At 41.5% G+C, this 12921-nt stretch overlaps 1 protein-coding gene across 5 annotated transcripts in view; it reads right to left on the bottom strand.

Moving 5' to 3' along the window:
- The window catches only part of TEC (tec protein tyrosine kinase), a 146390-nt gene that overhangs the window by 18084 nt on the left and 115385 nt on the right, over positions 1-12921 (bottom strand). For all 5 annotated transcript variants that reach the window (XM_070458021.1, XM_070458022.1, XM_070458020.1 and 2 more), the window contains 3 exons: positions 6026-6080; positions 1694-1773; positions 21-154 (listed from right to left, as the gene is read on the bottom strand). In XM_070458021.1, coding sequence (XP_070314122.1) covers positions 21-154; positions 1694-1773; positions 6026-6080 — 269 coding nt within the window. The remainder of the gene's footprint in view (positions 1-20; positions 155-1693; positions 1774-6025; positions 6081-12921) is intronic.

The raw sequence follows: 12921 nt of genomic DNA on the forward strand, positions 1-12921 counted from the left end.
GGTTTGAACAGCTCACTTACCTGCTGCATTGTGCTTATGATATTCAATAATCTCAGGAATTGAACCAAAAGCATGTTTTTCTGCCAGGTAATACTTCTTTGGAGATGTCATTGTTTCCTTTATATGGTAATGCCTGAAACCTGAGGAACCTTCTCTGTAACAAAAATCCAAATGTGTTAGAACTAAGTTGGAATAACATAACTTCACTTGTAAGATATTTTCTACCAGGGTCCCTACATATAGCCCCATCTAGTCTCCAACACAAATTTTCTTTTTCCCCATGTTCTTCTTAGTTTCACCTTTCAAATTAGCAGAGGGATTTAAAGTGGTCACTGATAACATCATTGATGTCTTGCATGAGATTTTAAAAAAGAATGTCTACCAACTCCATTTACTAATACTTTCAAGTCTTAAAATAGCAATTCGCTGGCTACTGTTTTTTGTCCCTGCTATTGATGGTACAAATGTTCAGAGGAATTTATTCACTCTAAAAGTGCATAAACTGGACTTATAGAACATATACAACTTCTGTTTTAGATATCTTTCTGTAATACAGACCTTCTTGACTCATCTGCTAAAAGTCCTTTTCAGAGAACTCTTACTGCTGTTAAGATAAAGCTCAGACTTTACATTTCCCTCTCAGGCTCCTCTCTCCTCCCTTGCCCCATCCCTTTCATTCTACAATCTAGTTACCATATACTTTCCTCAGCTCACCAACTGCTCCTTCACTTCTTTCCTGTGTCAGAAACATTTGCTCCCCTCCCTCCAACCTCCACCTGCCTCACCCATCAGGTCTCAGACTGGATGTCAGCAGGCAGTATTAATGACTAAGGCAGATGTGTCTGGGCAATGGACCCCGCTACCCTGCCACGCACACGCTCTGCCCAGCACTCACTCATATATACCAGCACTGCCTGCGTGCTTCTCCGAGAGAAGTTCCCACCAAGTGACTGGAGTGCTGGTTCTGTGCTTTGCTCACTGTGGCAGCCTTAGTACCCAGCACAGTACAAAGTAATTATCTGTGGAATGTTGCTAAGATTTCTATATGTGTGTGCTCAGTCCCTCAGTGGTGTCTGACTCTTTGCAGCCCCATAGACTGTAGCCAGTCAGGTTCCTCTATCCATGAAATTCTCCAGGTAAGAATACTGTAGTGGGTTGTGATTTCCTACCCCAGGGGATCTTCTAGACTCAGAGATCAAACCCGAGTCTCTTGCATCGGCAGTTGTATTCTTTACTGTGCCACCTGGGAAGCCCCAAGGTTTCTATAGCCATTCTCAATAAATACATACGCAGAAAATGATGAGGAAAATTACTAGATATGAATACAAAAATGTTATAGACTTTAGGGCTTCCCTGGTGGCTCAGAGAGTAAAGAATCCGCCTGCAATGAGGGAGAGCTGGGTTTGATCCCTGGGTCAGGAAGATTCCCTGGAGGAGGGCATGGCAACACACCCCAGTGTTCTTGCCTGGAGAATCCCCATGGACAGAGGAGCCTGGCGGGCTACAGTCCGTGGGGTCACAAAGAGTCGGACATGACTGAGTGACTAAGCACAGCACAGCACAGAGACTTTAGAAATCAAGTTCAGATTTTTAAATTCTGAATTGCAGCTTATTTTTCAAAAATTAGGAACCCATGCAAACTATGTAAGAACTGCATTCAAAAATTATGAATTAAAAGAGAGAGATTACTTACCCTCCAAACTTTGTATAAAGGGAGACTGTATACATGCCCGGTTGACTGGAATCTCTTACCATAAAACCACCTTCTTTATCCTAAAATCCAAGTTAAGAAAATTTTTATTTCAATCCAGTATCAATGCTATACAGAAGATCCAAGAACCCAATCTTATGATTTTATGATTTTTATCCTGTGCCTAGAAAATCTGGTTGGAGAAGCAAAACTTACCAACAGGTAAGTCATCCACATGACCATCTACGTGACCTTTCACTTCACATTACTGGACCGTGAGATTAGTTAAAGAAAGCACACTCATAATTCCACATAGTTGCAACTCTTCACACACACACTAGTAGGAGACATTTCAACAAGATAATCTCTTAGGGCCCTTCCAGAACTGACAGACAAGGTTTTGCAATTCCTTTACTTCCTGGACACATGGGAAAATGGTTACTGAAAAAGGTATTTCTTAACGACTGGGTTTCATTTCATACACTTCTCATGTTTGCTAGAAGTCCTGAATTCTAACTCAATATCATCTTTGTCCACATGGCATTTTTTCCTGTAAATATCTCAGTGCTCTTTATAGAAACACTTTAAAAAGTCCTTAATTCCCCTAGAAATCTATGTTAAATATCACTCTTTACAAAAGGAGAGACAGAAGCACAAGCAACTTAAGCAGAGAAAACCAAAAGGCAGAAACACACTGAATGGTCAAAAGGTAAATCCTCATCAAGTTCTAAGCCTAAGAGCAAGAAACAGAAGCTAGGAACCTCAAACACCTCTCCAATAGCACCACAGTCAGTCTCCAACACTGAAACTGCTTGGAAAGTGTGCCTAACAGATGAAAATAAAACAGTTTTTCCTTATTCCTAGGAAAGACAATGGAATGAAATAAAGCCCCCAAAATAAATTTGATAAGAACAATTAGGGACAATGATCATAATAATTTATTGGTCAGTAAAACTTTTTTTCCCTTGATTTACGTTTCCCGTTACTTACATTATTTGCTTACACAAAATTTCCTGGAAATGATTTTACTCTATGAAGCAGAATTATTCCTTTTTCTTTGCTGGAAGATTTTCTAGTAAAACACATTTTGTTTGTTTGTTTATTTTCTTTTGTTTTTGGCTGCACTGTGTGGCACGTGAGATCTTAGTTTCCCAACCAGAGATCAAACAGGTGCCCACTGCAGTGAAGAAGCAGAGTCTTAACCACTGGACCACGAAGGAAGTCCCTAGTAAAACACATACTTATTGAAAACTTACTCTGCTCTGATATGTTATATGTGGATCTACTCAGTCCTCAAAATAGTCTCTATTATCCCCTCGCCTGTGAGCAGGTGAGGAAATGGAGCACAGAAAGGTTGGAAATTTGCCCCAGGTCAAAGGGCTGGTAAGCAGCCAAGCCAGGATTGAGACCCCAAGTCTTTCTAGGTACCCGCTGCCCCAGAGCAGCCTTTCACTGTGAAGCCACCCACAGAATGGGGGGAGAGGTGACATGTCATATGAATCAAGCATCAGTTGAGTTCAGTTCAGTCACTCAGTTGTGTCTGACTCTTTGCAACTGCATGGACAGCAGCACACCAGAATTCCCTGCCCATCACCAACTCCCAAAGCTTGCTCAAACTCATGTCAATAGAGTCAGTGATGCCATCCAACCACCGCACCCTCTGTCATCCCCTTCTCCTCCCGACTTCAATCTTTCCCAGCATCAGGATCTTTTCTAATGAGTCAGTTCTTCAAATCAGGTGGCCAAAGTATTGGAAGTTTCAATTCAGCATCAGTCCTTCCAATGAATATTCAGGACTGATCTCCTTTAGGATGGACTGGTTGGATCTCCTTGCAGTCCAGGGGACTCTCAAGTGTCTTCTCCAACACCACACTTCAAAAGCATCAATTCTTCAGCACTCAGCTTTCTTTAGAGTCCAACTCTCAACATCCATGCATGACTAATGCAAAAACCATAGCTTTGACTAGACAGATATTTGTTGGCAAATAATGTCTCTGCTTTTTAGTATGCTATCTAGGTTGGCCATAGCTTTTCTTCCAAGGAGCAAGCATCTTTTAATTTCATGGCTTTCCATTGTTTCTCCATCTATTTACCATGAAGTGATGGGACCAGATGCCATGATCTTCGTTTTCTGAATGTTGAGCTTTAGGTCAACTTTTTCACTCCCCTCTCACTTTCATCAAGAGGCTCTTTAGTTCCTCTTTGCTATCTGCCATGAGGGAGGCATCATCTGTGTATCTGAGGTTATTGATATTTCTCCCAGCAATCTTGATTTCAGCTTGTCCTTCAACCAGTCCAGCATTTCTCATGATGTATTCTGCATATAAGTTAAATAAGCAAGGTGACAATATACAGCTCTGACATACTCCTTTCCCAATTTGGAACCAGTCTGTTGTTCCATGTCTGGTTCTAACTGTTGCTTCTTGACCTGCATACAGATTTCTCAGGAGGCAGGTAAGGTGGTCTGGTATTCCCATCTCTTACAGAATGTTCCAGTTTTTTGTGATCCACACTGTCAAAGGCTTTGGGGTAGTCATAAAGCAGAAGTAGGTGTTTTTCTGGAACTCTCTGCTTTTCCGATGAGCCAATGGACGTTGGCAACTTGATCTCTGAATCAAGCTTAATCACCTGCTATTGCTCTCTTCTAGTATGGGCTTCCCAGGTGGCACTGGTGGCAAAGAACCTGCCTGCCAATGCAGGAGATGTAAAAGACATGGGTTCAGTTCCTGGGTCCGCAGGATCCCCTGGAGGGGGAAATGGCAATCCACTCCAGTTTTCTTGCCTGGAGAATCCCATGGACAGAATCCCATGGAGCCTGGCAGGCTACAGTGTATAGGGTCACAAAGAGTCAGACACAACTGAAGCAACTTAGCATGCATGCATGTACTGCTCTCTTAACATAAACTATAAGAAATAAGCACCCAATCAAACCTCAACTAGGGGTAATAAGCAGGAGATAAAATGAGAAAGCACAGGTTTAAAAGAACTATCACTAAATAGAATAACGAGGTCATAAATGCAAAGAACTATAGAGGCCATCTTTTAATACAACATCTCTGCCTTACAGATGCAAAAAACAGACTAGAAAAGTCACAGCCAGCCTTGGATGGGTCTCCTTATTCAGTCCTCTTAGTTTCCTCTAGACTAGATTTCATCTTGCCACTGTAATTCTTTCTAAAGTGTAAGAAGTTTAGCATATTTCTAAAGGCAACTAAATACTGTGTTAACGCTTCATTTATAAATGATAGCATGTAATACTGATGTTAAAACTATTTTAAAACAACTTGAAGCAAAAAAGAAAAATACATATAAGTACTAACATTAAGGTAGCAAGTGATAAATCAGTAAGAAACAGTAAAGAAAATGTTGGCCATGTATAGCTGTTATCCACTGTTATAAATTTGTTGACAGGAGTTTGAGCAAACTCCAGGAGATGGTGAAAGACAAGGAAGCCTGGCCTTCTGCAGTCCATGCGGTGGCAAAGAGTCAGACACTACTGGGCAACTGAACAAGAGTAAGTTTTTTCCCCCTTGAAAAACACACACTGGAGTTCGGATCCCGGGTACTTCAGAATGTGACCTTCTGTGGAGATTTACAGAGGCAATCAAGTGAAAACGAGGTCATGGGGCGGGGAGCCCTAATCTACGTGGCTGGAGTCCTTATAAAAGAGAAATCTGGACACAGCCAGATATGCACAGAGGGAAGGACCACGGGGAGAAAGGGAGAGAGGCCTCATTCAGACCCCTCCCTCACAGCCCCCGAAGGAACCCAGCCTGCTGACATCTGGGTTTCAAGTTTCTTTTTTTGTTTGTTGCATTTATTTATATTAGTTGGAGGCTAATTACTTACAATATTGTAGTGTTTTTTGCCATACATTGACATGAATCAGCCATGGATTTACATGTGTTCCCCGTCCCGATCCCCGCTCCCACCTCCCTCCCCATCCCATCCCTCTGGGTCATCCCAGTGCACCAGCCCTGAGCACTTGTCTCACGCATCAAACCTGGACTGGCGATCTGTTTCACACTTGATAATATACATGTTTCAATGCTATTCTCTCAGATCATCAGGCTTCTAACCCTCAGATCCATGAAACAACAAGCTTCTGCTTGTGGTACTTTGGTACAGCACTCAGTTTCTGGCATTTTGTTTACAGTAGCCCCAGGAAACAAATATAGCAGGTTTCACTTTTAAATGATTTTTTTTTAATTTGTACTTATATCATGGTATTTTTTTAGGCTTTGGTCACAGAGGTAGGTGGAATTACTAATCAGGGATTCACTTCAATTGATTCTGTGCTGAAACCAAACCCACAAAACAAGTACAAACACTTACCTCATTTCTAAGGAGTTGCTCTGCTTTGCTCCTATTCATATTTCTGCAATACCATCTGAACAGAAAAAGATATGTTTAAGACCTCAGGTATTTTAATTGTTCTTTTTTCTTTTTAGAATTAGCAAGGCAATACTGCTCACCAATGACAAACATTAATTAAGAACAAGATATCATGCATAATCTCTATAAAATAGAAAACCACTAGTAACATTTGGATATACATACTTGCAGACTTTTTCTACCCATATTTTTATAAAGACCCATATATATGCTGACATTCTCATTTTCATTATTAAAGTGAGATCAAACTATACTTGCTCTATCAGAACCTGGATTTTTTTCACTTAACAGTGTATCACACACATCTTTGCAAAGCTATATAGTTCACAGCCTGGATGTGCCATAATTTATTTAAGCTCTTCTTTATTAGTTAACATAAAAATCATTTCCAATTTTTCACTATTATAATAACAGCAAGAATGAATTTTACCCCACAGACTCAAATATGCAGGAAATATCACTACATTATTGTCTTTAATTCAAATTAAATCTAATCCCAAGCTTCCATCAGGCAGTAGATTTCATTTCAACTTATCATGAAGACTCCCCTAGTGAACTTCACAAAGGTCCCAAGTGTTGAAAGAAACAGAGCAAAACAGAAGCAGAGGCCTCCTGGGTCTTCCAGACGTACTGGCTCTAGCACAGTCCTAACCCCTGGTAGCCTCCTCAGGTGTGCTGCAGGAATTCCGCCAGGGCCAAGCAGTGGTGCCTGCCCTCCCCACTCTGTGCTAAGCCCCTGCATATCAGCGCCCCTTTTAACCCTTGGGAAATTTTTCCTAAGGAAAGATGGATACTGCCATCTCCCACTTCATGCTCAGAAGTACACCCCTTCCCTTGCTTTCCGCAGCTCAATCTCTCCATGGGATTATGAGCAAGTTGGCCAAAGAAGATGAACTCAAAATGTCAGGGTTTTTTGGCCGTGTGGCATGTGGAATCTTAATTCCCAACCAGGAATCCACTCCTACCCCCACCCCCCACCCCCTATGTAGGAAGCATGGAACCTTAACCACTGAACCGCTAGATAAGTCCCTCAAATTGTCAGCTTTACTCTTGGGTTTTTGTTCTCTGTTGTTTTGTTTTAGATGGCCTTTTGTGGGCAGAACCCTCCACCAGTCATATTTCCTGAGGGTTCCAATATTATGAAACCAGCTTGGCCCCTCTAAGCACGTGAATTTCCTATCACTGTTATGAGCACCTGCTTTTGGCCCAGCAAACACCATGAGACAAGCAAACACAAAGGCCTTCCCTGACTGAGGAAGAGAAAAATACAAAGAAAAAAAACCAAGATCTTTTTTTGTCAAGATTGTTTTAAGCAGTTGTAGCAGCCAAACACAAATTATAATCTCAACACAAGCCGGTAACTTATTTTATCTGGAGCCTGAAATGATTAACCAGGCCTCAGAATTGTGGGTATTAAGATCTCACTGCTGTGGACCCCACTCTATGAACTGGGCCACATTTAACAAAGCTACAGTTCTGATCAATTTCTGAAAGCAACTGAGAAATAAAATAAAGGAGATGGGGACTTCCCTGCCTGTCCAGTGGTTAAGACTTCACCTTTCAATGCAGGAGGTGTGGGTTTGATCCCTGATTGGGGAGCTAAGATCCTACATGCCTTGCAACCAAAAAAATGAAACATAAAACAGAAACAATATTGTTAACGAATTTACTAAAGACTTTTAAAATGGTTCACATTAAAAAAAAAAAAAAAAAAAAGGAGAACAGATTGGATTCCCTAAAGCTTTCTCATTGATAGAGGAAATATTTATCTTCTTAAAAATAGTCATAAGAAATAATTAGGAACTGTAATTGGAGCTCTCATTATGCATTATAAACCAGCAGGATCTGAAAGACTGAAAAATATTCTCTTAACTAATCACAGAAGATCCAAGCCCATATTCTCACAGCAAGAGTAAACAATGGAGGTTTAGTCTCACATTAACATTCAAGTAGTCAGCATAACTAGACTGTGGCTTTCAAGAGGAATTAGATATGAGAAACTCAGAGGGGAAAAAAAAGGTCCTTTCCTCACTTAGTATATTCAAGCTCCTAGAAAGGGATAAAGAAAATAAGGAAAGAAAAGGAATTCACAGCACAAATCCTGTTCTAAGCAGTCATTTTTATGGCATTTGCAGGTTCCCCAGAAAGGATGCTTTCTCTCCCTAGAATAGAAACTCAGACACTAAAGTGTATGTTGAAGGAAGGAAAAGAGGAAGGAGTGATGAGCAAATCAAAAGATGAATCAACCTGTGGCTCGTGGTGAGTATTTCCTAACGGTTCTTTGTGGCTTCCTTATCTCTTCTATGATACCCATCACCGGGCAAGGAGGGAGGGACAAGAGGCGGCTCTGCTGAACGCATCCTATGGGAAAGAACGATGCGCGGGGCAGGAACGCGAGGACGCACACAGCTACAGCTCTAGGATGCCAGGATGCGCATCACTCACAGGACTGGGACACAGATGCCTGTGGAAGATCAGTTAGTTCCCCTTGCAGGGACAGTATATCTCTAGAAACAATGTCCAGGATTTGTAAGTAACTTGTCATTTCCTTCTTAGATATCAAAACCCTAATGGGAATGAGGGTTTCAGATTGGCTAGTCACTTCAAACACTTAAAGGGATAAGACTTCATGGTGGTGTCTGAATTGAGGGGAAAAGGAGATTTAGGGATACTGAGTCCTTTCTGGAAAGGAAGGATCCTAAACAAGCTTCTTGGGGAGGGTGGGCTGGGTATATTATAAAAAGGAGGCAACAGGTATAAATTAACAAAAAAAAATTGAAAACAACCAATCAATGTGCTATAAATCTTACCCGGTTCTCAATTTGGTCCTTGCCTCCTGGACTTTTCCTGTCTAAGGGCCCTTGCATTCCTGTCACCTTCTTCCTTTAATGTATTTCCATCAAGAACATGTTCCTGACCACCACAATGAGTCCAGTTTCTTTCCTGCAGCACTTCCACTGGTTCTGTCCTCCCCCAACTGGGACCAAATGTAGAGGTGCCGATACCCCGGGAGCTGCAGGTTGGCAGTCCTGAGCCCAATCCAGTGGACAACCATTGCCTGGGACTCCTCCTGCCCCCAAACAAGCAGCAGAGGGGCTCTTGATTCAGTTTAGTTCAGTCCAATTCAGTTCAGTTGCTCAGTCATGTCCGACTCTTTGTGACCCCGTGGACCACAGCACGCCAGGCCTCCCTGTCCATCACCAACTCCCAGAGTTTACTCAAACTCGTGACCATTGAGTCAGTGATGCCATCCAACTATCTCATCCTCTGTCGTTCCCTTCTCCTCCTGCCCTCAATCTTTCCTAGCATCAGGATCTTTTCCAATGAGTCAGTTCTTCACATCAGGTGGCCAAAGTATTGGAGTTTCAGCATCAACATCAGTCCTTCCAATGAACACCCAGGACTGATCTCCTTTGGGATGGACTGCTTGGATCTCCCTGCAGTCCAAGGGACTCACAAGAGTCTTCTCCAACACCACAGTTCAAAAGCATCAACTCTTCGGTGCTCAGCTTTCTTTAGAGTCCAACTCTCATATCCATACATGACTAATGCAAAAACCATAGCCTTGACTAGACAGACCTTTGTTGGCAAAGTAATGTCTCTGCTTTTTAATATGCTATCTAGGTTGGTCATAACTTTCCTTCCAAGGAGCAAGCATCTTTTAATTTCATAGCTGCAATCACCATCTGCAGTGATTTTGGAGCCCAAAAAAATAAAATTTGTCACTGTTTCCATTGTTTCCCCATCTATTTGCCATGAAGTGATGGGACCAGATGCCATGATCTTAGTTTTCTCAATGTTGAGCTTTAAGCCGACTTTTTCACTCTCCTCTTTCACTGTCATCAGGAGCCTCTTTAGTTCTTCTTCACTTTCTGCCATAAGGGTGGTGTCATCTGCATATCTGAGGTTATTGATATTTCTCCTGGCAATCTTGATTCCAGCTTGTGCTTTATTCAGCCCAGCATTTCTAGCAGTAAGCACTGAGAAAGGACATCAGAGGGCAGACAGACTAAAACCACAATCATGGAAAACTAGCCAATCTAGTCACATGGACCACAGCCTTGTCTAAATAAATGAAACTAAGCCATGCCATGTGGGGCCACCCAAGATGGACAGGTCTTGGTGGAGAGTTCTGACAAAATGTGGTCCACTGGAGAAGGGAATGGCAAACCATTTCAGTATTCTTGCCTTGAGAACCCCATGAAGAGTATGAAAAGCAAAAAGATGGGACACTGAATGATGAACTCCCCAAGTTGGTAGCTGCCCGATATGCTACTGGAGATCAGTGGAGAAATAACTCCAGAAAGAATGAAGAGACAGAGCCAAAGCAAAAACAACACCCAGCTGAGGGTGTGACTAGTGATGGAAGCGAGGTCTGATGTTGTAAAGAGCAATACTGCATAGGAACCTGGAATGTTAGGTCCATGAATCAAGGCAAATTGGAAGTGGTCAAACAGGAGATAGCAAGAGTGAACACTGACATTTTAGGAATCAGCAAACTAAAACAGACTGGAATGGGTGAATTTAACTCAGATGACCATTATATCTACTACTATGGGCTGGAATCCCTTAGAAGAAATGGAGTAACCATCATAGTCAACAAAAGTGTCTGAAATGCAGTACTTGGATGCAATCTCAGAAACGACAGAATGATCTCTGTTCGTTTCCAAGGCAAACCATTCAATATCACGGTAATCCAAGTCTATGTCCCGACCAGTAATGCTGAAGAAGCTGAAGTTGAACAGTTCTATGAAGACCTGTAAGACCTTTTAGAACTAACACACAAAAAAGATGTCCTTTTCATTATAGGGGACTGGAATGCAAAAGTAGGAAGTCAAGAAACACCTGGAGTAACAGGCAAATTTGGCCTTGGAGTACAGAATGAAGCAGCGTAAAGGCTAATAGAGTTTTGCCAAGAGAACGCACTAGTCATAGCAAACACCTTCTAACAACACAAGAGAAGAGTCTACACATGGACATCACCAGATGGCCAACACCAAAATCAGATTGACTATATTCTTTGCGGCCAAAGATCGAGAAGCTCTATACAGTCAACAAAAACAAGACCAGGAGCTGACTGTGGCTCAGATCATGAACTCTTTACTGCTCTTGGTTCAGCAGCTGGCAAAAGGTTTTTTAAATTAGATGGATGAAACTGGAGCCCATTATACAGAGCGAAGAAAGCCAGAAAGATAAAGACCATTACAGTATACTAACACATATATATGGACTTTAGAAAGATGGTAACGATAACCCTATATGCAAAACAGAAAAAGAGACTCAGATGTATAGAACAGACTTGTGGACTCTGGGAGAAGGCGAGGGTGGGATGTTTCAAGAGAACAGCATTGAAACATGTATATTATCTAGGGTGAAACAGATAACCAGCCCAGATTGGGTACATGAGATAAGTGCTCGGGCCTGGTGCACTGGGAAGACCCAGAGGGATCGGGTGGAGAGGGAGGTGGGAGGGGGGACCGGGATGGGGAATACATGTAAATCCATGGCTAATTCATTTCAATGTATAACAAAAACTACTGTAATGATGTAAAGTAATTAGCCTCCAACTAATAAAAATAAATGAAAAAAAAAAAATGTATTACAAGATGGCCTTTAGCAAAATCCAACACCAACTGTGGCATGGAAAGACAGCAGGGGTCAGAACTGAGAACAGGTTTTTCGTCTCTCATGCAGCCAGAACTGGCACCCTGCCACATGGTATCCCCAGCCTTGGGGGGAAGCCAGGTGAGGGGGTTCCCACAGCAAGTCCCCTTAGTCACGCAGAGGTGGAGTCAGGCACCCAAAAAATGCATGGTAATGCATCATAAACTTCCTAAAACCCTTATGTGTAATCCCATGAGTCACAGGGGGTAGTTCTTACATTCAGTTAAGGATTATCTGGTTTCCGAGCACTTCCCTCCTCAAATTATCAGTCACTTCTCTACCAGATCCCTTTAAAATCAGGTCCAAGTTTCTACCTTTAGCATCTTCCCCAAATTCTAAAGATATGCCCTATTTTCCTAAAACTTATTTCAGAGCAAAACACTATTTTAGTCACATGTTTTTTATACCCTCATCTACTACTAAAACACCTTTGAAGGGGTCACACCACTGGGAGCTATGACTTTTGAATCTGTTAATCCTTTTCGAGACTTTTAAGGTACATTCATATTACAGGAAGTGACATGGACAGAGGAAACAGCTTTGTGCTGGAGGTGGTGGTGGTGATGGTGTTGTTTTTGAAGAAGGGAATGAAGCATCAAAATACCACCTCAGAATGACCACAAACAGTATTCGGTATATATGAGCTTCTCACTAAACCTAGCTACACACTGCTAGTGGGCATATGAACAGCAGCCCACTTGCTTTCTCTGAAAAGTAATTTGACAGCATGCATTAGAAGTCTTAAGAAGTTCATAACTAGCCTTTAGCCCAATACATAGGTTTTCAAAGATCTAGTTTAACACAATAAGAAGAGGTATCCCAGTATTTTTTACATAGTAAAGATGCCAAAACATTCATGCCACACAAATAAGAAAATTATTTTATAAATTATAGCACATCCAAGTGGCTATATGCCTGGTTATACTCCTTAAGATCTCACACAGTGCATGATACATGCTAAGGTCTCAGTAAATATTTGAAGAATGAAATATAGTACAATTATGAAAATGTTTTTGAAGAACATTTAACGGTATGAGGAACTGTTAAGTGAATTTAATAGGATATAAAACAGTATATACAGCATGATTCTATTTTTTTTAAACAGTAAAAATATTGAAAGGAAATATACAAATGTTGACAGAGTTCAGCTCTAGTTGATTTATAATTTTTTC

The sequence above is a fragment of the Odocoileus virginianus genome, chromosome 29, assembly GCF_023699985.2.
Source record: "Odocoileus virginianus isolate 20LAN1187 ecotype Illinois chromosome 29, Ovbor_1.2, whole genome shotgun sequence".
NCBI lineage: Eukaryota > Metazoa > Chordata > Mammalia > Artiodactyla > Cervidae > Odocoileus > Odocoileus virginianus.